Here is a 27,949-nt window from a genome sequence, read left to right on the forward strand (position 1 = left end):
AGAGCAGTATCAGGGTCAACGTAAGCTTGCGATACACCGATACCTGCAGGAGGATACGGTCCTTTTCATCTTTAATCTGCTGCTCCATCTCCTCATACAAGGACTGGATCTCGTCGTCGTGTGTGGCCGCTTTCCTTCATGAATAAACCAATAGGGACGGTGTATTAAATGTATTGTCGACGTGATCCCCAAAACATCTATCAACACCGCTCCTGCGGGCTGACCTTCTCATGGCGCTCTCCATCTCCCTCTTCTCCTGGTTGGCGTCCTTGATCTGCACGGTCACCCGGGCCAGGAACTCCTCGAAGTTAGAGAGGAGGTGGGGCTCGTCCCGACTCAGCTGAGCCCACAGACTGCGCACCTCACTGGGACTAATGGGATACACAGGAGAAGGCAGAAAACACAAGTTTGGGAAACTGGTACTGAGGAAAAAAACAACTTGACAGATGTGTCAGCAGAGGGTCATGATTGAATACCCACGTGGAGAGTGTGTGGAAGGTGGCTGGTTTGAGCAGCCTCACCTGGCGCAGAGGCAGACTGATTGGACTCTGGGGCTTGGTGAGGCCGCTTCAACCAGCCATCGTCAACACACTCTCCACAACATCCATTTACCCGTACCTCCAGAGGAACATTGCGTTTGCCTTGAAGCTATTAACAAAAAAGCTCAAAGAAACATAAATTAGCAATGTCTGGCTTTTGGTCTTGTGAACTCACGCCATTGTGGTTTGAAAATCCACAAATAAAGTTTTCATCAAGTTCCGCTTGATAAAACACTGAGGGCAATATCCCATAACTATATCCCATTCTGACCATGACTGAAAAGTGATGTGTTGTGTAATGACAGCCTGGGCTGGCAGGCATGCTGAAGTCAATAGAATGAACTTCATTCACTGTTGACTTTTATTGAGCTCTTGTTATTTGCTAAAGGTGAGTCCACTCAGCCATTGGAGGATGCTCTTCTCTCCCTCTTGAAGACACAGTTATTGACGTACCCCTTCATGCCAAGTAAGCCGTGTAATCATAGGCTAGGATTATAATGTCAGCAGCTCTATGATTGGCAGCTGCCAGACCTATTTGAGGCCCAATCGTGATAGACCTGCCTTAGCACAAGAAAACAGATGGGCCGGCACTGGCATTAAGATATAAAATACACGGAAGCTGTTTTGGCACTTTGGATCATACGTCAACAATCACCACCATATCCGAAAGGCTGGCCTGTAAACTAATACAAGTCAACAAGTTCACCTTTCTTTCTAAAACTACAACAAACCACTAAAATGTTTGCTTTCTCAACGAACATCAATGAGCCGTTTTTTTATACAAGGCAAAGAAAAATATTTTTTAAAATCGGTTGAGAAACCTGATAGAGCTCACGACAAGCGTCAGGTCTCCGGTTTGATTGTATTTGCTATCAGGCTGCTCTTGGCCTTTCCAACATGGCGGCTTGTTGACTAATCGCAGCATTGGGTCAAGCAGTCCCTGCGGCGTCTGTGAATGTATATCACTGTTGGCACTAGGACCCAATGGAGTTCATCATGCACACGTCTGGTTCCTTCCTACACACCTGCCGTTCATCAGCCTAATCACGATCAACCCTTATTTTGACCATTTTGCCGTACATGTACATGCACTGGCTGTATGCTATTTAACCTTTATATTCCATCTGGACAATTTTTAACCATATGGTACAATCTTTTCCAGGGAAACCTCATATATATTTCCTGATGATTCTCTAGTCATATTGAGATACTTATTCAAATTACTAAAAAGGTGAAGATACAAATATCCGGGATAAAATAAATAAATGAAAAGTGAAATATTATTGTAGTCCATGGAGATAATCAGTTTCAATGGTACGGCATTTTGTATGGTCAGCAATATGATAGACTTAAGAGGGTATTAGGGATTTTGTTCCTTAATATTTAGGCATGGTACGTGAGAAGAAAGGACAAACCTAACAGAGTAGGAACGTGTTTGGTTTGTTTAGCACAGCGGGCGTGACTCTCACAGTATGGCACCACGTTGACTTAAGGTATGAGAGGGGGATAGTGATGACCTTCAACCCCAACAGCACAAACAGAGTGTGTGCAAATACACACAACGACACATGAACGCAAAAACAACCGTGAGCAAATACAAACGGAAACACAAACACACTCATAGAGTAAACTCAGGAACTCACTCTTCAAACACATTGCTTGCCCCCAGAGACTCCATGAGCATGCAGAAGTGTTTCTCCTCCTCATCCTCGCTGGCCACCAGCTTGGTCTCCCACTGGCTCTGGGACATGGCTTCTGACCTGCCTTTGCTCGGCCTCCTAGCCTCCTCCGTCACCGAGCTCCTCTGGGAACACAGGAACTCACCTAAAGGAACGACAGGCTGTGGGGTTAAGAGCTTGGCTTCAGGGACTCGTACCGTGGGCTTTGATCCGCGGGGAACAGTGTCTCAAGATTCAAGAGTTTTATAAGTCACATATTCAGTATATACAAGAAATGCAGTGAAATTAAAAGTGGCAATGCCTGCAGAGATTGTGCAACTTTTAAATATAAAAATAAATCAAATTAAAAAGAACAATTAAAATAATTAGCCTTATATAGAATAACAAATCTGTAAAAAAACAATGTGGAAACGTACTGAAGCCAGAAGAGAACTCGTTGAGTGTGAGGTAGCCGTTTCCGTCAGTGTCCAGGGTGTCGAACACCTTCTCCAGCTCGTCCGCGTTGAGGGGCACCTCAACGTTTAACCGCTGTTCAAGACGACACAGAAAACGTTATGCAATAGGTCATGGACTTTTAATGTTGGCATGAAACTTTGGCAATACATAAAACATTGTTAAAATTGTGTGTGTGTGTGTGTGTGTGTGTGTGTGTGTGTGTGTGTGTGTGTGTGTGTGTGTGTGTGTGTGTGTGTGTGTGTGTGTGTGTGTGTGAATAGCTAAATATCTTGCAGTTGCATTTATTGTACCTTAACCCTCTCTGCGGGCAGAACACATCACGTGGTATTAACCATGCTTAACCTAAACAGAGATTTCAGGGCCGGGTAGAGCTGTTGAGGATGTGCTGGATCCACGCGCGTATTTAAATAACACTTTTCACTTGCTTGTCTATCATGTGAGCAGAAGAGCCATTAGGGACCACCTCACGCATTTGAGAACTATTACAACCAACCCCCAGATCAAAGCTTGGATTATTCTCGTCCCCGCGTGGGCTCACAAGTGGATCATCAAAAGGAGCGGGCCGGGGGGATGGATATCGGGGGGACGCATGTATCTGCACAACAATAAGGCTGGAGGAGCCGCAGGACAAAGCCGCCACGCCGCTTCTCAGCGCTTTTGCGCGCTGTGGCTTCCTGTCCGTCTCTTTCATGCGGGTCTGAATTGAACATGGAGGCGTGTGCTTTCAGAATCGTGCGGTTATTATCTAAACGGCTGCCTTATTGCAAAAGAAATATATAAATAATGTGTGACAGGTGTTCATTATATACTTTGGTGGTGAACATAATCAAGTCCTTGTTCATGGACAAAGAATATAAAACATGTTGTAATAATTAAAAGGAAATTCAGTTAAATAATCGTTATATTAATTAGATACAGTTATTGATGTCTAAATCTTTTTTAGAACAAATATATTTTCACATTGTCATAATCTAGATCGAACAAAACATATTGATACGGTCACATATCGCTCATCTTCTGCAAGCCAAAACAATTATTCACTAACAACCACTTCTTCATCCAATTACGGTCCAACATAAGGGCCTATTTCCTTGAAAACTTTACATTAACACTTCAGCTCCAGTCCCCCCCCCCTCATCCAGCCCCCTCACCTGCAAGTCCCGCCGGGTGACGAAGCCCTTTCCCTCCACATCACACATCTGGAACAGCTCCCGGGTCTTCTCCATGATGGTACTGGTACTGCTGCTGGGGGAAGCCGCGTCCCCATTCCTGAATGCTGGTTCTTCCACGCTCACCGGGCTGGGCTCTGCGGTCCCCCCCACAGTGGTGTGGGTGGTGGCAGTGGTGGCGGTAGTGGTGTTGGTGCTGTTGCTGGCGGCTGCACTGGTTTTGATACAGGCGGCCATAGTCTGAAAGTGAGTGGGCCCTCGTCCCCTCGTCCCCGGAGCTCTGTCACACGGCAGCTAGGTGGCGTGAACCAGGAGCGGAGCTTCAGGCTGCTCAACATCAGGGGCTCTCAACGATGTCACCGCCCGTCATCTCTTAGCAACCGCCTCTTTAATGATCCGATGGAGCCTGGAAGATGAAGTCGGGAGGAGATGGGGAACGTAGTCCAGTGTGGAAAGGATGGGCACTCTCCGATTTCAACAATCTAGTGTCCAATGAAGATTAGTTTGGTCATTGTCTTGAGGAAAACCTAGAATATATTATGTCACAGTTGGCATGCATAACCCAATAACCCATCGTGTAATACATGGTAGGGTTGTACACCAAAAATGTGCTTATGGTGTGCCTTTAAGAAGATTATTACATTAGTAATAAAATTGTCCAAGTTAAATGCCCTTTGTATAAAACATTAACGTCATCCAGAGAGAGAGCCTTAACAACTTAGACCAACTTTGAGCTAATAACACACCATCATCTAAAAATATATCATACATTTAAAGAAAAGGTGAGAGGGTGTGTCTATAGTAAAGCCATAATTATGTCCTACCATACAAGATGAATGCTGCTAAACAAGGCGGGTCCTGCCCTGGCTTATGAAAGCAGACCCATCATTACAGTTGATAGTGACACCACTGTTTGTCTTATGATTACGCCACATTGACAATGGTCTATGGGTTCAGGAACTGAAACTTGTTTCATACTTGTGATGATGACCAGTATAAAACTATGTTTTTGGTTCGCTGAGATGATTCTGCTGGCCTGGACATATTGACTGGTTTAACCCAGGCATGGTGGTGGCACATATGCAGGTTTGCAATCAGGGGGCACTGGTTTGGAAGACTGCCTTCTGAGGATGGCAGTATGAGTGTTGGATGAGTCAGTTCAAGACTGCACACAAATACAAGTTAAGCCCTGCCTATCATGCAAACCAAAAATAAATGACAGAAATGAACACATGCAACTTTCTTTCAATCTTTTTCCTCACAATGTTTTTTAACAATGTTCTACACATAGGTTTATATTAGACTACAACAAAGCCTGCATATTACGTTTCTGTCCCCATGCATACAGGTTAAGCATGGGAAAACCCCACCATGGAGTTTTTTGTGTGGCCGAGTGCCAAATCTGTACATTTATACAAAAGAGAAATTAAAGTGGTCGCAAGTAGAGACTATTCCATCACGGTCACATATACATAAACATTACTTAACAGCCACTGAGCATCCAGCTATGTTATATGTTGAAACAGAGATTTGGTCACATCTATAGTTTACCTCCTCCAGCCTGGGTCTTTGTGACAGGTGTTTCTAGTTAAACAAGTGGCACTGGCGTTGGAAAATATTTGTTATTCATTTCCTCTTCATGGTGAAATACCATTTACCAACTTGACCACAGTAATGTCACGTTATTTATATTCAAACGAGGATTAAAAAGGACAACACTCAACATGGAAAAAACACCTGTATTTCACAAATGCATGCGTTTGTCTGCGTTACAAGCACATGCATTTGCTACATCTGCATTTAACTTCCTGGTAAGTTGTGAAACTTCTTTCGCCCAAAGCATTGTCATTTTGCTACAATACTATCGCACTGACAGTACAGGAAGAGGTCAGAGTCAAACAGACAACTGAATTAAACAAGATGATTTGACTAGCAATCTAATTTAATATATTCCAACAGCACACTTGAGGACATGCGTGTGAACAAGAGACGATACTCACAGTGGTTACTTTATCAAGTGAAGAGGAGGCCTGTTGAGCAACTCATTTTGCTCTGATGTAGTGTTATTGTTCAGGCAGCTTTCTTGTTGGTCCGCTGACGCTGTTCATATGACTACAACCCGCAGCTACAGGAATGTGACGGAGGCACCGACTGAGTTGACTTAGGGGTGGGACTCTGACGTGCCATCTATGGGAAACCAACGCGACACTACGACATGGTCCTGCCTCCGCTTAAACTCAATTATTTCGTATTTCACATAAAAGAAAAATATAAATAAAGTGGTTGCTTCATATTCAAAGTCAGAAGGGAGGGACCTTATTTGAGCTTATTATAATATGAGACCTATTAGAAGTTGGCACACGCAAGACAGATTAGCGTTACACCCCATGTGTCAGAGAGCTACAAGCGATTCTGCCCTCTGATCGCTGAGAGACTCTGAAGTCTAGAGCAGGAGACATACGACCACACACCACAGGACCCTGGGCAGACACACACTCCAAGCTCAGAGCACGTTGATTTATATTATTAAGAGTGAGTAAGAATGAGTGAGAGCGTTTGTCAAAGTGGGTAGAAGGGAAGGTAAGTCTTTTAGACTTAGCCTAAATCAGCTCTCCCAACTTTGTAAATATGTATTTATGCTGTCAGTTTGAATGTTTAATTAATAAAGTGTATTGATTAAATTTGTTCCTTAGCTGTATGCCAATTACGATTAGCTGCAGACTATAACTCGCTGGGAGAAAATACTGCTCTAGTCTTAATTCTTTTGCATCCTCCTCACTGTGTTTACATAACTCTGAAGTAGGCTGTGAAAAAAAAAAGTCAATACGCCAACCACAGAGAAGGTTCAAACCCACAATGAGTCTGTTGTTATAATACCAAACAGACGAACTTTAAAGATATTCAGAGATCCTGGTTACGACATATGCAAGATGTTTTCAAAAAAGAGAAAAGGTCTGTCACATGGGATCCAACACATTCATATACACAAAATCACAAATAACATAAATCACCCTTTGTTTTATTTGTTTATTTTATTCAAGATACAAGGGAAGCACATTTATTCTTTTTTGCTTTTAAAATATTGGGCCATCATGACTTGTATCTTTGACATCAGGGTTATAACACAAAATAAAAACATTTAAACAAATCTTCGGCAAATATACTGTATGCCGTACATTAGTAAAATAAAATGGGTAATATGATAATTAGTCAAGGTGAAACTCGCACAGTGGTTCTGTTTGTTTAAAGAAAAGGTTCTCCTGCGTCTTGTCCCTCGATCCGTCCCCTATTTATTTGGTTACCAACGTAAAATATTCAAACTAATAAATTTAGACTTTAAACACGTTAATGATTAACATTTCGCTCTGGGGCATCTAATTTGTTCTATGGAAATACTCTTTATGGAACAACCCAATAACTACAAACAATAGGGATTATTTTGGTTCATTAATTAAAATAAGTAGAATAAGATAATTGTTTTCTTAGTGACCGCATCACTCTAGCTGATTTTCATGAGAGTTAAGATGTAAACCATAAGCTTTAAGCCTGTAATACTTTAACAGTTCACGGGAGCCTCAACATTAACACTAAATACATTTTGAATGCCTTGTTTCCAGACAGTTTTCATGCATATAAGAGACAACGCCCTCAACTGATCCCTCAGATCCATTACGCCGTTCTCTGAAAAACAAAGGAATCAGCTGAACCGCTAAATTGAACTCAGATCACTGTAGGTCAGATCCATCATCATGAACTTGCTAACTCAAGATGTAAACCAGACGTTAGCCTGGTAACTCCAGATGTTAACCTGGTTACTCCAAGGGTAAGCCAGGTGTTAGCCTGCTTACACCAGATGTTATCCAGATGTCAGCCTGGTTAATCCAGAGGTTATTCCAGATGTTTGCTTGGTAATTCTAGAGGTCAACTAGATGTTTACAGTTAACTCAAGATGTTTACCTTGTTACTCCAGATGTTAACATGGTTGCTCCAGATGTTAACATGGTTACTTCAGATGTACACCAGATTTTAACGTGGTTAGTCCAGATGTTAGCTTGGTTAGTCCAGATGTTAGCCTGTTTACTCCAGATGTTAACCAGACGTTACCCTGGTTACTCCAGAGGTTAGCTGATCTTAACCTGGTTGCTCCAGAGGGCAACCAGATTTTTACATGGTTACCCCAGATTTAAACCTGGATATTCCAGATGTTAGCCTGGTTACTCCAGATGTTTGCCCGGTTACTCCAGATGCCAACAGTGTTACACCAGATGTCAACAGGGTTACTCCAGACGTTAACCAGACGTCAGCCTGGTTACTCCAGATGTTAGCCCAAATCAATGCTCACCATTAGTCTAAAACAAACACTGGATGGTGATCAAGCAACGAAGAGCTCCTCTAAATGACAGGTGAACTAACTTTGTGAAGCGGGGGGGATGGCTCATTGGGGAAGTGCAGAGCTTAGAGCAACAGGTTAACAACACTCACAGGGCTGCCACAATGGGACCGTCAGGCTCCAAGAGTCATATCTTAACATGATGCTTGTTTCTTTTATCCACTACTGTGTAAGGACCTTAGTATTAAACTATACATCATGAGGACTCACCCAGGTTGAAAACAACTTACCCCTATGCAAGTCAAAAAACCTATGATAGAAACAAGCTACAGGCATAGGGATGAATCAAAGAGTTTGACTAATGGACATTCCTGCCCCACGTACTCGCAACAGCACAAACACCAAATCATCACAACCCAACCCATAACATTGAAACCCAACCCTTAACGTCACCAACCCCACCCATCCCCTCTGTACAAGGCTGGCTCCGTCTTGTCCTATACCACCGTACTGTTCCGCCAGGCCAACATATATTAAAGAAATGCTTGTTAAATGACAAATGGTTTCCTAACAGAGAGCCCCTCCCCCTTTTCACACACACACACACACACACACACACACACACACACACACACACACACACACACACACACACACACACACACACACACACACACACACACACACACACACACACACACACACACACACCACAAATGTTCAAGTGCCGGTAAATCTTTCCATTGGGGTAAAATAAATACATTTGAGGGGGATAGGCTGTCCGGTAATGCTCCCTACTAGAAGAGGGCTAAACCCAGTGCTACACAGAACGTCGTGGTCGGCGTACTCCGAGAGGGACATGAGAGCACAAGATCTAAACAAACTGTAAGCTTAACTTTTTAACGTTGATAGCGGCAAGTCCTGGTGAATTGTCATGCTCTCTGAGGGAGAGCCGACGTTAAACACAAAGCAGCGGGGGGCAATTCAAACAACAGACATTGAGGGATTTTCAGAGATGTCAGCCTCTCTATCTTGCGGCCATGTAGTCTGCTTCAAAATGGCGGCCGTTTTCCTCCCATGCTAACTCCCTGACCTATCGCGGTCCCACTGAAGGTTGATGACACTGGTGGTTGTTCGGACGGGGCTAGCCTTAGTTAAGGCTATCCTTAACAGGGGGCTAGACATAGCATGGGGCTAGCCATAGCAAGTGGCTTGGCTAAGCAAGGGGCCAGCTCTAGCAAAGGGGCTATAGCCATAGCATGGGGGTAGCCTAAGCAAGGAGAAAGCCTCAGCTGGGGGCTAGTTTTAGCAAGGGGCGTCGTAGCAAGGAGCGTGTACAGTGGATGGGTCGGTCCTTACTGTGGCTTGTAGTATCCTGGAGGGCGCGTGTGCACAGGAGCACATTCAGTGTTTGAGTGTGTGCGGGTGGGACAGATTGCTGGGCTGGGCTTTTACAACCACTTGCTGTTTTTCACACTGCAGCTCCTTGTTTGAGATAAAAATCCATAATTTCTTCTTTTTTTTTTTATTGTAAAAAATATTGTCTCATCCGGAGGGGAGAGGTGTCCCAGCTCGAGAGAGTTAGTCTTTAGGAAAAACAGTCTGAAGGAGGGGGGAGAAGGAGGAGAAAGGGCTCCTCCTCTCCACTACAACTCCATGTCCTGCGCCTCGTCTTCGGAGAAGTCTGACATGGAGCTCTCGGACGAGGAGTCTCCGGCGCGCTCCTCCTGCTCCTTCAGCGCCTCCTCCGTGGCATACTTCTGGATGTACTCTGGGGGAGAACAGACACGGTGGTTATCCCCATGACGCAATGCTCTGACCCTGGTCCTACACTGACCTTAACAACACCAAGCCTATATCTAACCTAGAACTCAAATACCTCATCTCTAAAACCGTAAAGCGATGTACAAAATCTATAATTTGCTTATAATTATGGTACAAAGGTTTATTTAGGTGTGGATGTAAGCATCAGTCAATTATGTTGGATCAAATCCATTGGAATCACAAGTAATTTCTATCTATGTGCATGGATTTCTTTATATTCTTTCAAGTCGATGTAATGGGTGGATTCTATTAACCCACCTTGACCCCCCATTTAAAACAACAGGGAGGAGGTATAATATAACAATTGAATGGATTTAAGTTGTTTGTGGAAAAAATAAATAAACATGGTCAAACGATGTGCTTGGGGTACATGTAACACGGAAAGTCGGTCTCCCGAGAGGCTGCAGAATGGGGTACATCTCATCCCTTTTCCCAAGCCACAACGGGACTTGGGAAAGAAAAAATGTGTAATGTGGATCTGACTGTGTTGCATCCCAGAATACCAACTACATTTATGTTTTTCACTTTCTGAATGAAAGGGACTGCGTAATGCAGTCCCTTTCGATTGATTCTTGAAGAAATTAAACCATTTCTGCACAAAACTTCTCCAAAACCTGCTTTGATATACTTTCAGCTGACATTTATCCATATGTTTTCGTCATCTGGTCTGGTTTGTTTTTCAGAGTTTGTTATGATAACAAAGGGGGGCATGACTTAGTGACAGGTGAATTACAGTACAGATTACAGCAATGGTGCAGCTGATATATGAATGTATTTAATCTGTAATGCAGTTTAATTACACATATACACTGTTGCAGTGTTTAAAGTCATGGGATACCAAGAAGGGTCTTGAAGCATAAGCTAGCTGGTGTTAGTTTTCTATCATGAGTCACTGAGTTTTGCATTGATACATGAAATATACTTCCAATATCTCTCTCTTTATATGCAAATGTACACAGACAGATTGTATGCAACGGCTGTATGCGGTTCCTCCCTCCCTTCACCATAGAAACCAGAATCGCAAACAGAATTAGCAAACAAACATTCTTCAGCAATGGATGGCTAGAATCAGACGATGACCCTTTCAAATGACCCACTGAGTTAGCCCGTATGCAAAGATCTACGCCGCTGGTCAGAGACCTGGACACGCTCCTTCTGCTGTCAACGCGCATGCAAAGACGTGCAGTCCTCTTAGTGGATCTCCTGTGCGAAGACTCGCCTCAAGTCATCGCTATTGGTGGAGCAGGGAGATGGAGTAGCGCTTTGTTTTGGACAGCCAGAAGAGAGCATAAATGTTTGCACCCGGTAAAATCTGAACCCTACTTTCAGTAGTTCAACTAACGACCCACGACAACTTAAAAATATTTTTTGAGTACCGTCGTTGTGTATTAGTGTAATAAAGAGCAATGTTTGAAATGTGCCAAACATTTATACTGAGCAGAACCCTCACTCGGGACACGGACATCAAAATAATCTGCTCCTCAGACGGAGCTCCAGTGCACATCCATTTTTCACTCCGATATATTTAACAATTATTCGCCAAAGGCGAAGTGAATAGTGGGGAATAGCCCACTACTAAGCTACTCCCCACTATTCGCGGAGCCTGAGGGGATTCTTTTGCTTTTGTTAGCAAACAAAGCGGGACATTTTGCAATAAAAACAATATCCCGAGTTTGAGATCTCAATCATGGGATATTGCCAAATATTCCGAGATAGCGAACCAATCAAATTGCGCCATCTAAGGAGGTTCACGTGTAGAATATACTAAATATATAGAATCATATCGAACAGCCCTACATTGATATGTTTGTCAACATACTGTATTTTTAATAGAGCGGACCAGATCTTGCACTTTTCAGTCTTGTGCTGTGGTTTGTGTACATTTATGGACTGAACCACCACATAGCGCTGTTGTGGTTTTAAATATGTGCAAGTCTGACGAAGAACTGACCTTTGATCTTGTGTTTGTAGTCCTCGGGCCGGTGCAGGTACATGGCAGCTGCGTCGCCGTTGAGAGGGTCAATGGGGTTGGGGTAGGCCAGCAGCTGGGGCAGAAACGACTCAAAGATGTTGGTGAGGTCTGTTGGAACAGCAGAACAATAACATTACATTGTGTGCCAACACTGTGAGGCTGACAACAAATAGAAGCGTACAATCAATAGCGGAGTAGCTACAAAAAACTCCATGTGTTGCAAGTCCTGGTTTCTGAAAAAGCAAGTGCTGAGTAAATATAGGGAACAGAACCTGGGGTCTGCAGATTGTTTTTTTTTGGTAAGTGGTTGCACACGTTGGTTAGTTGCCCAACACCCACACCAACATCATCCAGTTAAATACTACTAGGCTGGTGACACTTTTGTTGTACAAGAGAGCCCCCTGGAGGATGACCTTAACAATTCTGGGTCCGAATGGCATAATGGGAAGACCCTAATGGAACAGTGGCTGGCTGCAAATTCAGAATGCACACGCAAGGGATAGAGCTAGTCCATCAATAGGATGGGTCAGACTAAAGAATTAAGGGAATGGAAATATATTTACTTTTTTTGACCTTGAATGAATCACAAAGTGTGGGCAATAAGGTCAACAAATTAAAGCATTAATGATATTGATTTAATTAATCATTGTGGCAGGGCATAAATCTATCATTACAGGTCCAATCAACATTCCTCAGGTTTAGTCACACCCTCAAATCCGGTTTCATTAGAAAAAAAATTCCCATCACAGAAGCCGGAATGCATTTTTATTTCATCTTTGGACCGTATGGGACTTCAAAGAAATAATGTGCAGTTTCTAGATCGAACACTAGAGGTCTATCTCACTGATTTATATCAAAACCCAAGTAGGGTGTTATATTACATGGTTTGCTCCTCTGTAGATGAAAGGGAGTTCGGACATGAACCCACCATCTGGGTTCATTTGCATTTAAGAGTGCATTATAATATTGAACTTTTTTTTCTCTGGGCAAATGAATCATACTCAGACACTCTCAAAATAAATTAAATAGAGGGCAGAAGAAGAATCCCACTGAGCAGAAGAACTGATGGAATTGATATACATTTATGTTAACTAGTCAGGACATAAATAAGACATGGAATGTAGCTCTGCGTAAATAGCATTTGATGTTGCATTCACTTTCTGACTTTTACCCTTTACAGCAGATCAGATCATACAGCAGATCATTAAAGGGGACATATTATAAAAACAACACTTTTCCTGGGATTTGAAAAAAGTCTGTACATGATTTTTTGAGTGAGATATGCATTTCTGAAAGTGGACCGCCTACAGTTACCAAACAAGCGAGTCAGTTTTGGCGCCCGCTTCTACGTAGGAAGGGGGCACAGTTGAATATTACCTCCCACTTCCCCACTGCCCTCAAATCAGAGCATAGCTAAAATTTTGTGGACGAGCATCTCCGGCGGTGCGAACTCGGCGACAGTTCAGCTCCGGGAGTACAATCCCTTTCTCTGCCGGACTGCCGCCGGAGGAGGAGACATGGAGGAGAAAGGGATTGTACTCCTGGAGCTGAGCTGCCGGACTGCCGCCGAGCTACCCCCGCCAGACTTTTCAGCTGCTCCGGAGGACACTCTCCGGAGCAGCTGGAAAGCTTCGGCGGCATTTCAGCCCCCGGAGTACGCCGCCGGAGCTGCCGGACTGCCGCCGAAGCTTCGGCGGCAGTCCGGCAGCTCAAGCGCGGCAGCTCAGCTCCCGGAGTACAATCCCTTTGTCCCCCATGTCGCGGTCCATGGACTTCAGAGAGTCAAGGCTCAACCATGGCTGAGATATCCCCCACTACGAGTCTTTACTTATTGTGAATGTGGCATGTCAGACGCTCCCTTTATGATTAATAATATCAACCGAGGCACACATAGCTTTTGGCCTTGATATTAGATATAATATTATATAAATACCCATACATAATATTATTATTATTACAGATATAGAGCTCCAGGAGTCTACCAACGGCAACAATCCCTTCTCCTACATGCTGTGGTTCAGTCTAACAGCTCATTGGTCAATGGGCAGCAGCTCATTTGCATTAAAGCTACAGACACCAGAAACAGTGCATTCTGAAGGGACTGAAACAGAGGGGAATAGCGGTAGGCGAGATTGTTTCCCCTTAAAGCTATTTCAAGCAAACAGCTTAAAATATTTTTTTTCCTCGAACTCAAATACTATGTTTACTTGTTGTGAAAACACCATAATATGTCTCCTTTAAATAAATAACTGACTATCCTGGCACCCCATAATACATAAATAGATGTAAATACAGAAAACAAAATGTGTCCTGTTTCAACGATGAAATTGGGACAATTTTTGCAAACAAACAGTTCTTTGTGGAAGAGTGTATGATGTCTCTACTATTTAAAAATAGTCTCTTGCACACTGCACTCCAACAAATCATCCCCACTTCAAACTGATACCATTACAATATACCAATGTTGGAAAAGCTGACTCAACAAAGCTGCTTACATTAACTCATGAATGTAATTTGAGATCATGTTTAACATAGGAATGCATCAAGGAATTATGTTTTACACTGGCCTTAAAAAGGTACAATATGTAAAGTTTACAGTGTTTAAGTTGGGCACTGTGTATGTAATTCCAAATATTGGAGAGTTGTCTCCAATAATGCCCCTTCCAACCCAGAATTGTGGGTTGCCAGGTTCAGGACACTGAACAAGTGAAACACCAAGTGCACATAATGAACAGCAATGTGTTTTTCTAAATTCTTTAAATCTTTCAGGGCTCTAAACTGTCTCCACCTTTCAAATGCAACTCCCAGATTTATGCATGTTGTACAAAAGTACAGTACAGTTGTCACATATAGATCCTTGGAGACTGACCTGCTAGTTAGCAAGTACACATGGTCGGTTACCATGCTAGTGAGTTAATGTATACATGTGTGGTCTCATTTACGATGCTTGTTTTTAAATGTACAGATGGGAAGTCTTAGTAAGCATGCTAGCTAGTTTAAGTATGGATGAAAGGCTTGGGTTTACATGCTGGCTCGTTCATTTAGAGATGTCTTTTATTTTAGCTTGAAAAACACACATTTCATCCATTTTAGTTTGGCTGGTTCAGCATATGAAAATAAATCGATGTAAAAGGGGGGCATTGGTAAGAAAAGGTTTGGGCACTGCAGCAGAGCATATTTCCGGCCGTATCAATGCCAGCAAAGCGGTGTAAGACATAAGCCATGTGTATGACGTTTTTCAACCTGTTTTGGAATGAGCTGTATCAACTTGCTCCGTTGGTGACATTACAGTAATCTCATTGGCTGACGGTGTTATCTGTCAAGTCATAGCTACTAATCAACTGTAGTGTGTAGGCCAAAAGGTCAGACCCTCTTGTGAAAGGAATTGAAAAGACCTTGCAAGATAGACTGGCAGAACCAGGCTACAAATTATTTCTATCAACATAACAACTGTATGGATGACTGTATAATATTCCAACTACCACTCTGGTACGGTACGCTTATGTTCCTAAAATGGCGAAGGCCATTGCGATGTGACGTGACGATGTCCAAGCCCAATACTCTAATGACCAGCGTAATTATGAAGGATGAATATATGCAATACATCACGTACCGTACAGAGCAGTCCAAGTCTGGTTGATGACATCTAGACACACAGTTCCTGACCTGGAAAGAACCACATCCATACACGAAAGCAACGTTGAATTAAGGTGATAAGTCGAATGGCGAAAAATTGTTCTGCAAGTTCTGCAATTAACATATTTGTAGAAAGCATTATTTAGCAGTCATGATAATGGCTTAATAAAATGTATACAACATTATGGTTACATCACATCTCAAGTGCATATAGTCCATTGTTAGTGGAACTTATCATGGATAAGACACTACAAACATGTCTGAAAGTCAGAAGTCCTACTCACGCCTCATCGATGTTGGGGTGAAATATTTTATTCATGAACCCTGTAAATAAATGAACACAGGTTAATCACAGAGGTCATGTTAAAATGCTCTGTGATGCAAAGCATGCTGGGTAATAAAGGTAAAAAGGTTCTATGGTACTTGAACACCTACCTATTGACGGGGATTTAAAGGGGTACTTATCCGGCAGGTCCACGCGCACCTTCCAAACTCCTTCTTCATACGGTGCTGAAAAACAACGACATCAAGACTCAGTGTTGGCTAATCTGAAACTTTTTTATCAAAATGTAAGAAGGGGGTGAAGGTGTCTGGCACATACTTCCTGGTGGGCCGTGAAACTTCACCACAAACTCGTTCAGTCCGCTGAGGATGGTGACCTCATGCTTGCTTTCAATGCTGTGGGGTTTGTAAAGGAAACTACACAAAACGACCAAAACTGCTAGCGCCATATTTTTTTTTACAACAAAAGGACATAATAATAGTGCGACAAGGGTCAACCGGAAACAGAAAAAAACAGCAAAGGGAATTACAGTGTATAACGTTAGAGGAACTCTGGACACCTGGACAGGGTTAGCCTACAGGCTCCAGTAGCAAGACTCATGACATTCAGATCAATAATTCAGAGGCGAGGAGTGGATCTACTCAGTTCAACAACATGGACTCTCTGGTTGTATCAGGTTAAACAAGTCTGTTATGTTATATGCATGTTGCGTTATGTGTTGTTTTCAGGAAGGCTGAAACGATGACAGCGTTTTCATCTAATGGGGATCCTCAAATAAACAAAAGCTGACTCCGCTTTTAACTAGCACCAAGCTCAGTTCAACCCCACCCGACTGTCTGGTTGTAACTAGATAACAGCTTAGTTCCACATCATCCGAATGTCCGGTTCTAACTAGATCCCCGCCAAACATCCAGTTTTAACCACAGTATTCCATCTCAGTTCAACTCCAACCAACTGTCTAGCTGTTGCTTGATTGCAGCGCAGTTCAACACACCCGAAACATCTAATTTGAACTAGATTACAACTCAGTTCAACACCACCCAACTGTCTAGCTGTAACTAGATCAAAGCTCAAATCAACAATACTCAACTGTCTGGTTACAAGAAAGGTTTTCAGGACGGGTATCTGATTACAGCATTTTCAGCTAATGAAGGATCCTTAAAGAAACAAAAGCTGAATTAGCTGACAAAGCTTTTAACTAGCACCCAGCTCAGTCAAACACCACACAACTATCTGGTTGTAACAAGAATTTTCAGGAGGGGTAGCTGATTACAGCGTTTTCCGCTAATGGGGATCTTTAAATAAACAAAAGCTGACTCTGCTTTTAGCTAGCACCAAGCTCAGTTTAACACAGTCCAAATGTCTGGTTGTAACTAGATCACAGCTCAGTTAAACACCACCCAACTCTCTGGCTGTAACTAGATTACAGCTCATTTCAACACCACCAAACTCTCTGGTTGTAACTAGATCACAGCTCATTTCAACACCACCCGAATGTCTGGTTGATAAAAGATTGCAGCTCAGTTCAACCCCACCCGACTCTCAGGATATGACTTGATCACAGAAAAACAACACCAGACTCTCTGGTTAACATGTAAATAGAGAACTTCTTCGCCTGATGCTTCACTGATGATTCTTGGTCATTTGACAAAGCAATTTAGGTGTCAAAATGTATACATGGGTTACAGCCAGTAACCTTAACTTTAAACCTAGGCATTCTCACACTGAATGTGTTCTTTGAATTGGTGAATGTTGGAAACAATAACCCTAACCCTATTGTTAACAATGGATTCTACAGCAGCCCAGTAGCCAAGCTATTAGACATCTAGCAGCAGGTGATTATTATTTATTATAAATAGCAAAAATGTCAAGTAAAGTGGGAATGTAAGAAAAATCTTAAATAGCCCAACTTTAACATTGAATTTACGATACATGACGGATCCAGAGCTCTTATACCAAAATTCTTAAAGCCCTACTGAGTAAAAGCACTTAAATTGCAGGACTTTAAAGCCATTGCAACTGTTAGATTAACTAGACGGCAAACAAAATGAGAGCAGTTTCACTGTGTAATGGGAAAAATAAAGGCTTGAGAAATATCATATCATATCTAGATCTATAAATCTAGATCTATAAATCTAATATATATATATATATATATATATATATATATATATATATATATATATATATAGAGCCATTTAGCTGTGATTATCATGCAACATTTAAATATTCGCTTCTACATTCTATTAAATATATTATGGAGGACCAAGTGTAGTCCAAATTATTTCATCGATCGTTTTATTTACTGCTCACTTATATTATTTCTTTATTTGAAAACACTTTCATTTAAATGTATCATTAAACATTAATTTATTATTTCCATAACATGTAGCTTCGTCAACAATAGGGGATTTCTGCCCAACCCCCAACCACTGCATGTGCACACAGTACAGCGCGTTTGTTTTTCCTCGATCAGCTGTCACTAAGATCCGCCCTCTACCATGTTCCGGATGGTAACAGGCGGACCAATCAGAATGCGGGATTGAGCTGCAGGACAAAAACAAAACAATTCAGCTCATGCTGCCAGGGCCTTTAATGGCAACAAACTTGTGTGTTAAAATGTTTCGTCGTCTTTAAACCCACAACGAACTACTAAGATAATGTGTGAATTTTCAAGTAAATAGTCTGATATTAAATGATATCCTTGTATGGACCAAATTTGACAAAACGATTTGGATCAAGTATTTCCATGATAATTATGTAATTAACGTAAGAGCACGTCTACCTTTGGGTTTGGTGAATGTCATGAAATGAGTTTGCTACAAATACAATCCATAAAAAAGCAATTATATTAACTCATGGTTCGATGGCAAAAACAGGCCAACGATTGTGCAACTAAATACACAACAAAAGATCTGTAGGAAAATAGTTTTACGCTGACGCTATTTGAGGATTTGTCAGTTCCAACGAACACGAATCCTCCAAAAATTATTTAATTTCCGACATTCAAGCAATCCTCCATTTTCCGACCTAAGCAATTTCAAATAATACAGAAATTGTTCAATGTCTCGCGGTGTTTGTTGACTCCAAACTAAGGAGGATTATCAAGCTAACTTACTGTTAGCTGGCTAATGCTAACAATGTTTGACGCGAATTGCAGCTTAGTTACAGAGGTCAGCGTTTACCGATGGCCTCGGTTCGATATGTGACAAATCACAACGAGAAACGTCTGTTTATTATGGTATACGTTAGATTAACAAGAAATACATGAAAAACCAGCGTTGGCTGTGAAGGCATTTAAAACAAATCCGTAGCTTAGCTCAAAACAGGTAAATAGTTGGCTTGCTAACGCATTGCGTGAGCCGACTCGGACTCGATGCTTGTTCCAGAAATAACCGTCCCTTATAGATTTACCATAGAACCATAAAACCACAAATAATCCAGCTAGCTATACACAAATACTCGATGCATTTCAAATCAAATAAAACAATTGCCTACGACGTAAACAACACAATCGAGCTGGCAGCTGTAAAGCATACAGACAAAAGTTGGATTCCCAATCAGGGCGATCTGGTGATGTTGTGAAAAGGATACAGTTTCACCACGTCGGTGTCCATTCGCCTCTTGCCCGGACTCGGAGACGACATTTTTGTAATCTGTTTTTCAAAAGTACACTTGCTAACCTATGGTTCTAAAGAACAGTTTTAGCTTGACAATGCAACTACCCTGGAATACTCCAGCAGCCTTACCAGTCTGTCCATAAACGGGTTCTCATAGTAATCAAATCACTCACTTTGTTTTAACGATGGTTTTCGTGGCGATATTTCACATTGAGAGCCCTTGCCTATCTAGTTCTGTCCTGTCCTGAGCAGCCTCTGCGAGTGACATCACCGTCAAGCGACACGAGCGTCGGGAGAGGAGGGGCCCCAGCAGAGGCAGGCATAACTGACTAGAGTAAACACAGAACATTGCCATGGTATTCTCTCTATTTTGCGATACTCTCTGTGTAGTTTAAGATGACAATCTATATCAAATTTGACGAGGTGCTTGAGGGCTGACCCAAATCCATCCTTATTTTGTGTGTTAATAGCTGTGAGGTTTAATGACCCACCAATGCACTTGTAGTTCGCATATATGTACATATAGGTAAGTCATTTTGCAAATTACAAATTAAAACTACAGACTTTGGCTTTTAACATATATAAACTATACTAGTGTGGCTGATCACCAATCGTTAGTTGTGCTTACATTAAAGTATAAATGTAATTTATCTACGGCCTATACAAATATACATTCCTGTCTGAGTTCCAAAAGTACATCTTTTTGTTCTACAAAAAATCGGAATACTTTTTCACACAGTTATGTGATGAGTTATACATAATTGAATATATACTATTGGATGTATGGATGCTATAGGGAAGCAATTAAGACAGACAATTATACTGTTTAATGTTATTATATGTATGTATGCATGTAAATACACAGCAACGTTGGTGTGTACGTATGATGTAGCCCTATATATGAATGTATGTGCATACACAAACACAGCAGATTATGTCTCTGTCTGTCGGTCTATCTGTCGGTATATTCATGTATGTATGTATCGTTTGATGAGAAAACCGGTTGCGAGTGCGTCTGTGCCAGATATTGCCATTGTTGCAATGTCTGGAATGGAATCCAATATGCTGTGTAAATGGAGCTCTCCTTGGACGCCTGCAGCCCTTGTCGGAGACGCACCGCCCACCCCTGCTCCGGATTGGTCAGAGCACTACAGCTGGCTGTGACGGTGTGAGTTGCAGCAGGTTTTTACTTATTTTGACTTGATTGGTGCTTCAAAAATAACATAATACCTGTGGCGCACTATCACTGTCTGCGATAGTGTTTGCTTTTGCACTCCGTTTACAATGTCGATCGTGGAAGGTGTGGGAAACTGCGGCCTCAATCAACTAAATAAATTCGAGAAACTGTCGTGGAGGCTGTCCATTCGTGATCCAGGTTTGTAAACAAAAGCAGATGGTCCACAAGTGCAGAGCACATATATGTCAAGCATGCCTCGATTTAATGGCGAATCGTCATGGCGTTAGCCTTATGAAGATCTATCTCTGGTTGTGCATGATGCAGCATTGCATTAGGCAGCGTCTGCAATGCCAAGTTTGACTACCGCAGCAAAACGAGTAAAGCTAGCTATTGCTACGGAAGCCAATACATTTAATCTGACATTAGTTTTTTTTATGCAGTCACATTCTGCAGTTGATACACTCATCGACTGCAGTCCGAAAAACTCCTAAGTATACATCCAATGATGTGTTCGCTATTTGTGTAACTATTATACATTGGTTTGAAGGCTCTAAGAAGAGAGTGCGATGGCTTCAGGCTCGTCGGATCTTCTCTCCATCATGCCCCAACCTGCGGATCCCGAACCGTTTTCTGAGAGAAGGTGGAGTAAAATGTTATGACATTTGACCGTTTATTAAGAGATTGATCCCCCAACCACAGTGATCTACGCCTTTCCCAAACATGCTCTCCCATACACCTTATACGAACAAGTAAAGCCTATGTGAAAGTTGGTGCAACCTGTTCGGAAACACACAACAGAGATGGAGAATAAAACGCATATGTGGAAGTATTTAAGTAGCATACCACTATGTTATACCTCCAGTAGAACACATTTAACATTGGGATGAGTAATAAATGTTGCATTCAACATTTAGACCCCCTCACCTTAAGTTTAAACCTAGGCATTCTTGCGCTGAATGTTTTATTTTAATTGGAGAACTGCAATTGTCTTTCAATAAAATGTCCCCTTTCCCCTGGGGTCTTCACAATGGGACTCATTTAATTGTTTACAATGGATTATACAGCAGTCCAGTAGCCAACTATAGTAGACATCTAGCAGGTGATATTATTAATAAAAAAAAAGTCAGGTAAAGTGGGTATGTTAGAAAAGTCGGCTCAAATCCCTAATTCCCAAGAAGTACATGCAGCAACAAGCCTTCAAGTTAATCCTACGCTGTGAACGCCAGCGCAAGGGGGAGGATGAGCTACGTGTTAACGCTGAACATCTCTCCCCCTCCCCAGGACATTATGCCCCCCCTGCCCGCAGCGGACACCGCTGTGTAGCAGACAACGCCAACCTCTATGTGTTCGGAGGCTACAACCCAGACTTTGATGACGCCGGGGGCTCTGAGAACGAGGACTACCCGCTGTTCAGGGAGCTGTGGAGGTTCCACTTTGCCACGGCCACCTGGCAGCAGCTCCGCACCGAGGGCTATATGCCAACTGAGCTGGCCTCAATGTCTGGTAGGCCGCAACCCCCTATCCCTCCGAGCTAGGCAGAGACCCTCCATACCCGGGAGACTGGACCTACCCTCAAAAACCTTCTATACCAAGTAGACCAGACCTACCCTTCCATACAAAATAGATCATGGCCTGGCCCACCTCCACCCTGCATGCCCGGTATACCAAACCTACCCTCAATAATGCTCCCTACCAGGTAAAGACCAGGCCTATCCCTCTGACCCTCGATACAGGTAAAGACCAGGCCTATCCCTCTGACCCTCCATACCAGGTAGACCAGACCTAGCCTCCATACCAGGTCTAGTCCAGGCCTACCCTACCCTACCCTACTCTACCTGGCTTCCATACCAGGTAGAGTCCAGCGCCTACCCTGCATACCAAGTACAGACCCAGGCCTTCTCCCTTAAACTTCCCTCCCAGGTAGAGACACAGGCTTAACCCCTAACCTTCCCTACCAGGTAGAGGTAGGGAAGGTTAGGGGTTAAGCCTGTAACCTAAGGTTAGGACAGAAGGAGGTTAGGCCTTCTGTCCTAACCTCCCCCTACCAGGTAGAGACAGAGGAACCCTCCATTCTCAAAGAACACCCCTTAGGCAGTCGATGACCTACACATATGCAAATACCTGCAGTCCTGCCACAGCATAGCAACGCGCACGTCAAGTAATCCCTTTACAAATCGGTCGGGAACATTGTTTTGTTTAGTTTTTAACTGCCAGAGAATACAATAATTTGAATACAAACGGCAAAATTAAAACTTTATTGTCAGTTGCTTGTGATGCACCAAACCCTTTGTCAATGCATTTCTATGATTTGTGCTCCAAATCATACATATCCTTTCATAATTCATTTTTTCAACATATTTACAAGAGGAGTCTGGGGATTCATACATTTAGTATCGGAAAACGCTACACTGCCCCCCTTGTGTACACATTAACGTGACAGGAAAATACGACTGTAAGTAGGGCTGTAAACATCCCAGTCGCAACGTGGATCATTGCAGAAGAGGGGATCGAAGGACGTTAATTCAGCCTAACCCTCCATACCAGGGAGAGACCCGCATTGAATAGCGGGTTGGATGTCCTGCAGCTCCAAGCCCTGAGCCTGGTATTCTGTGCTCTCCTGTCTCCTAGCGGTCATGCACGGCAACAACCTGCTTGTGTTTGGCGGAACGGGGATACCATTCGGTGAAAACAACGGCAACGACGTCCATGTTTGTAACATACACTACAAGCGATGGAACCTCCTGAACTGCAGGGGCCAGAAACCCAACCGGATTTACGGACAGGTTAGCCCAGGGTTTATTCCCCAATCCAAGGTTCACTTTTCCCTTAAAGATGCATTCCAGCTGACCTAGGTGTTTTCCATCTCATATTCTATATCTATTTAGTCACTCCTTCTTACTCTGCCTCCACCGCCAGGCCATGGTCATTATAAATGGCTACCTGTATGTGTTTGGAGGAACGACGGGTTATTTCTACAGCACAGACCTGCACCGGCTGGACCTGTCCACACGCATCTGGGTCCACCTCAAACCCAAGAATGCACCCACAGATCTCCCTGAGGAAAGGTGAGTCCAATCCCTGACCAGCACCATGGGTTCTCATACTGATGTTTGAAGGATGTTTGATTAACCCCCACCACTCAGGTACAGACATGAGCTCGCTCACGACACACAGAGGATCTACATTCTAGGAGGCGGGACTTCCTGGACGTCATATCCTCTAGACAAGGTATTAAAGATATTGCCTGCAAACAAACAACGACGATGAACACAATAAACAAAAACATGTCGTGCAGTCATTTTAATGCCACTTGAAATCTGTCAGATTCATGCGTACAACCTTGAGACAAACTGCTGGGAGAGGATCGTCACGAAACCTCATGAAAAGATAGGTGTGTGAGTGTGAGTGTACACATTCTAATTTGCAGGAGATTTTAAGCTCATATTTGATCCCCATGCTTGTTTATTTTTACCCTGTGAACAAAAGGTTATCCTGCTGCTCGCCGCTGTCACAGCTGTGTGCAAGTCAAAGACGGTAGGACCAGCTGAAACTCCTGACTGTCCTCTAACTACTCCTTCTACTACTAGTTTACACACTGAGGATTCACCTGCCTATCCCTCATAAAGCTAATACCTTCACTTGATCTGCCTGCTACAAACCTTACTCTTTTCCTTCACAAAGCCTCAGTTTATTTTTTTTATCATTAATCACACACACGCATGCCCTAGACATCCATGAATGGGAAAAAGAGAATTGAGTCATGTTGTTAGGGCAGCGTCATGTTTCAAGTAAATGGAACAGTGGGCAGCAGTCCTTCATAAAAACATTTCAAACAAGTTCTCAAAAGTTGGAATCAGAATAAATCATGTAAGAATAAATTTCAAGTTTGCCTGGATAATCCTGTGCAGAGATTGGGGGAGGGGACTATTAGGTACCAGCCCTTCACAGTTCACACTGTGTTTCCCCACAGAGGTGTTTATATGTGGAGGGTACAACGGGGAACAAATACTGTCAGACCTGTGGAAGATCAGCCTGCAGACGTACCAGTGGAGCAGACTGCCCGCCCTCATGCCAGAGCCTGCTTACTTCCACTGTGCTGCTATCACACCGGTTAGTGCACTGTATTCAATGCTATTGTTTAAAAGGTCTGACCTTTTAATCCCAATGCAGCCCTCTTTTTACTATAGTCATTGTGGAGACTCTTGTATCCAAATAGAATATGTGATTTTATATATTTCTTAAAGGTTATTGTATTGTATTTAAATGTAGGCCTATATGTAATTATGAGCATGATTGGCAATAGGCATCATAATCCAGAACAGATTAGCTGGGAGTCCAAATAAGCGAGCCATGGCTCCACTCTGTAACGCCTCCCTGGACGCCTCTTTCCCCGCCGTCCCCCAGGCCGGGTGCATGTACGTGCACGGCGGGGTGGTCAACCTGTCGGAGAACCGGAGGACGGGCTCCCTGTACAAGGTGTGGCTGGTGGTGCCTAGCTTACTGGAGCTCACGTTGGAGAGGCTTCTGAAGGCCTACCCTCGCCTGCCCCAGCTCTCCAGCCTCCAGCTTCACAGCCTGGGACTCACACACTCCCTCATCCAGCGCCTCAAGTAGACCTGGACCTGAAGCCCCAGGGCTGCGGAGCCGAAGGCCTCGAAATAACAATGCCCTGGATGGGCGGCTGTGATGTAGTGATGACCGGAAACTGAGACTTTTTTTTTTTAGGTTGTCTGCTCTGTTCTTTTTAAACCTTGTTATTTTGTGTGCACGTATTGAAATGTGGTCCTTTTTTACGGAATATGTATGAATGTATGACCTCATTTTTAGTTTCATGACTGACCGCCTGCTCTCACTCTTGTCACTTTGAATTTTCAATTCTTGTTCCTGTTCCTGGCTAGTGCCATTCTTAATTATTTATTTTTTTCTATTTTTAAGAAATGCATACAACTTGAAAAGCTATCAGCTTTTTCATCAAGGCCTTTGTGGAAGGCCGAAGTGGAAACCATGGCCTGAAGACTGGAGATCTAATCCTGTTTTTAATCATAGACGTCCTCGGTTTTATCTTTTTCTGCGAATACCAATTTCTGACGGGCATTTATGACCCTTCACATTTGCTGTCAGCTGCTGCATAACAAAACACGTCCCAACTCTTCACACAGTTAAGCTAAATGGTTGCAGTTAGAGTTCTGTTTTTATAAGTAGTTGGAAACCCAACTACTTGGTCGAAACCAGATAGTTTTCTGTTTCTAATATCGTTGAAACCTGTCAGAGGAAATTGTTTGGTATTGCCTTTGCTGTGAGACTTATTTTCTCAGCCAGCACCTTGCACGTGCCCCCCCCCCCCCCTCGAAGATAACGTTCGACCACGGGTTATGAAATAACACATGTGAAATATAATTTCCAGCTAGTCTCTTTTTTGTCAATAGTAAGTAGGTTAACATATTACCGGGACCAGAGGAACCACAGGCTGCTCAGCTACATGACCACACTGTGAATTTCCAGTATGCATATGTTGTAGTTCCTCTTCATGTCCAACCAGGATCTTGTGTCACCAAACATGGCTCAGCACCATCACTTTAAATTTCTTCTCGTGCCTTAAAAAAGAAACGTTCAAATGGGTCCTTAAAATGGCTTTCCCATCACGTGTGTTTTAAATGGTTCATTATTGCTACTTGTTTTCCTAATGTGACCCACCTGCTGCTCTGAATTATTGAGCCATTTGTTGTATGATAATGTCTTTCAAAGTTTAGCAACTTTTTTTTGTATCGGGAAGCCTTTCTCACGGTTTGAACAAATGTTTATTCATTTTTCTTTCTCTTCAAAGATATTATTTATAACATTCTGAGTTTTTGTCAAGTTCATTCATTATTGGGAATTTCTGTCTACATGCTGTACATACTTATTTTTTTTGGTTTACATTATTCATAGCGGCTTGATGGGCTTTCACTGAATGTCAACATCTGAAAGTGGTAGAATGATGAGAAACATGCAATTGCTCATTAACATTATTTATTGATGAAATGGAGGACTTTTTAATATCAACACCCGGAGGCATCAAAACGTAAGCCAATTTCTGAATCATTTGTTAGAAATACTTGACATTAACAATATTTATATTTTGCATTTGAATTGTCAACACTTACCATAAGGTCATTTGGACTGCAAATATTATATTGGCAAGATTTTCACTCTGATTAATGTGATGGGATTTGGCATTTAGTCCCATTCTCCAATCCCATTTCCAATCGGCAGTTACATGGTCAGTCCTACTGTATTAATGGCCTTACAAACACTGAGCATGCAAAATGCCTGTGGCTGGCATTTCCAGTGGATACTTTGCCTTTCCTAGAAGACACCAAAACATTTGTTTGACCTATTCATTTGATATGAAGGACTTATTGAAAATATTCTGCATGTCAAAATAGTGCATGTTGGAGGATAAAGACTGAAATGAGAAACAATGAATGTTGTCTGTTATAATTGACTAATTTTTCTAAAGTGTTTCCAATTAAAATATTACAGCATATTACAGTTTGAATTCATGGAATTGTCTCTGTAGTAAGAGATTTAGATAAACCTGCTTTTTTTTTAAATGTAGGCTATAGTAGCCTATTTAAAATACCCAATGTGTGTTGGGTGTATGGAGATAGATTGACTGTTGTCAAAAGTGATAGTGGATACATGACTTTAAGGTGCAGGTAGGTCTTCTTGCTTGAGCCTTTTGCCGAGAGTCAAACATATAGAAACCATTAAAGCCTCTAAACCTGTTGAGTAGGCCTCATTTAACATTTGTGTCACTGGATACCTACAGGTGCATCTCAATACATTTGAATATTGTGGAAAAGTTAATTAATTGCAATAATTCAATTAAAAAATGTAAATTATTATTATACTATACTATTATTAAACCCAAAGTTAATATTTCCAGCATTCATTTGTTTTATTTTTTTGATTTAGATGATTATGGCTTACAGCTCAAGAAAAAAAACAAAATTCAGTATTTTTAACAAGGAAATGTCGGCCTTCTGAAAAGTATGTTCTTGTATTTTCACTTGTACTTGGTTGGGGCTCCTATTTGCATGAATTACTGCATCAATGCGTTGTGGCGTGGAGTCGATCAGCCCAGGGCACTGCTGAGTTATGGAAGCCCAGGTTGCTTCTGCACTCGTTCCTGGTAGACCGTTGCGTTAACCTCGGACTTGCTAAAACCCAGTGGACCAACACCAGAGAATGACATGGCTCCCCCAAATCATCTCTGGACCTG

The 27,949-nt window shown here is 42.4% G+C and overlaps 3 protein-coding genes across 5 annotated transcripts in view; 1 reads left to right on the top strand and 2 right to left on the bottom strand.

Annotated features, from left to right (window-relative positions):
• cracr2aa (calcium release activated channel regulator 2Aa) overlaps positions 1-6,094 on the bottom strand; it is a 14,445-nt gene extending 8,351 nt beyond the window's left edge. The window contains exons 1-6 of the mRNA XM_030367261.1: positions 5,844-6,094; positions 3,826-4,325; positions 2,635-2,746; positions 2,183-2,363; positions 225-371; positions 44-134 (exon numbers count right to left, since the gene is read on the bottom strand). Of these exons, the coding sequence (XP_030223121.1) occupies positions 44-134; positions 225-371; positions 2,183-2,363; positions 2,635-2,746; positions 3,826-4,080 (786 nt within the window). The 5' untranslated portion in view covers positions 4,081-4,325; positions 5,844-6,094. The remainder of the gene's footprint in view (positions 1-43; positions 135-224; positions 372-2,182; positions 2,364-2,634; positions 2,747-3,825; positions 4,326-5,843) is intronic.
• A 756-nt stretch (positions 6,095-6,850) lies between these two features.
• LOC115551485 (ubiquitin-conjugating enzyme E2 H) lies at positions 6,851-19,796 on the bottom strand. The gene is made up of 7 exons (XM_030367268.1): positions 19,483-19,796; positions 16,207-16,283; positions 16,041-16,115; positions 15,890-15,929; positions 15,583-15,635; positions 11,949-12,077; positions 6,851-9,944 (listed from the first exon to the last, which is right to left on the bottom strand). Exons 1-7 carry the CDS (start codon positions 19,533-19,535, stop codon positions 9,820-9,822), a joined length of 552 nt encoding a protein of 183 aa, XP_030223128.1. The 5' UTR covers positions 19,536-19,796; the 3' UTR covers positions 6,851-9,819.
• A 15-nt stretch (positions 19,797-19,811) lies between these two features.
• LOC115551483 (kelch domain-containing protein 10) lies at positions 19,812-27,211 on the top strand. 3 transcript variants are annotated; one of them, XM_030367262.1, is made up of 12 exons: positions 19,812-20,034; positions 20,608-20,676; positions 20,768-20,883; positions 21,233-21,325; positions 21,967-22,188; positions 23,314-23,468; positions 23,602-23,750; positions 23,829-23,913; positions 24,010-24,076; positions 24,172-24,219; positions 24,656-24,795; positions 25,090-27,211. In XM_030367262.1, exons 1-12 carry the CDS (start codon positions 19,991-19,993, stop codon positions 25,297-25,299), a joined length of 1,398 nt encoding a protein of 465 aa, XP_030223122.1. In that variant the 5' UTR covers positions 19,812-19,990; the 3' UTR covers positions 25,300-27,211. The 3 variants fall into 3 exon arrangements, with proteins under 3 accessions (XP_030223122.1, XP_030223124.1, XP_030223123.1); XM_030367264.1 differs by having other exon boundaries at positions 20,608-20,883; XM_030367263.1 differs by having other exon boundaries at positions 19,829-20,676.
• The last annotated feature ends 738 nt before the right edge of the window (positions 27,212-27,949 follow it).

The sequence above is a fragment of the Gadus morhua genome, chromosome 9, assembly GCF_902167405.1.
Source record: "Gadus morhua chromosome 9, gadMor3.0, whole genome shotgun sequence".
Lineage (NCBI taxonomy): Eukaryota > Metazoa > Chordata > Actinopteri > Gadiformes > Gadidae > Gadus > Gadus morhua.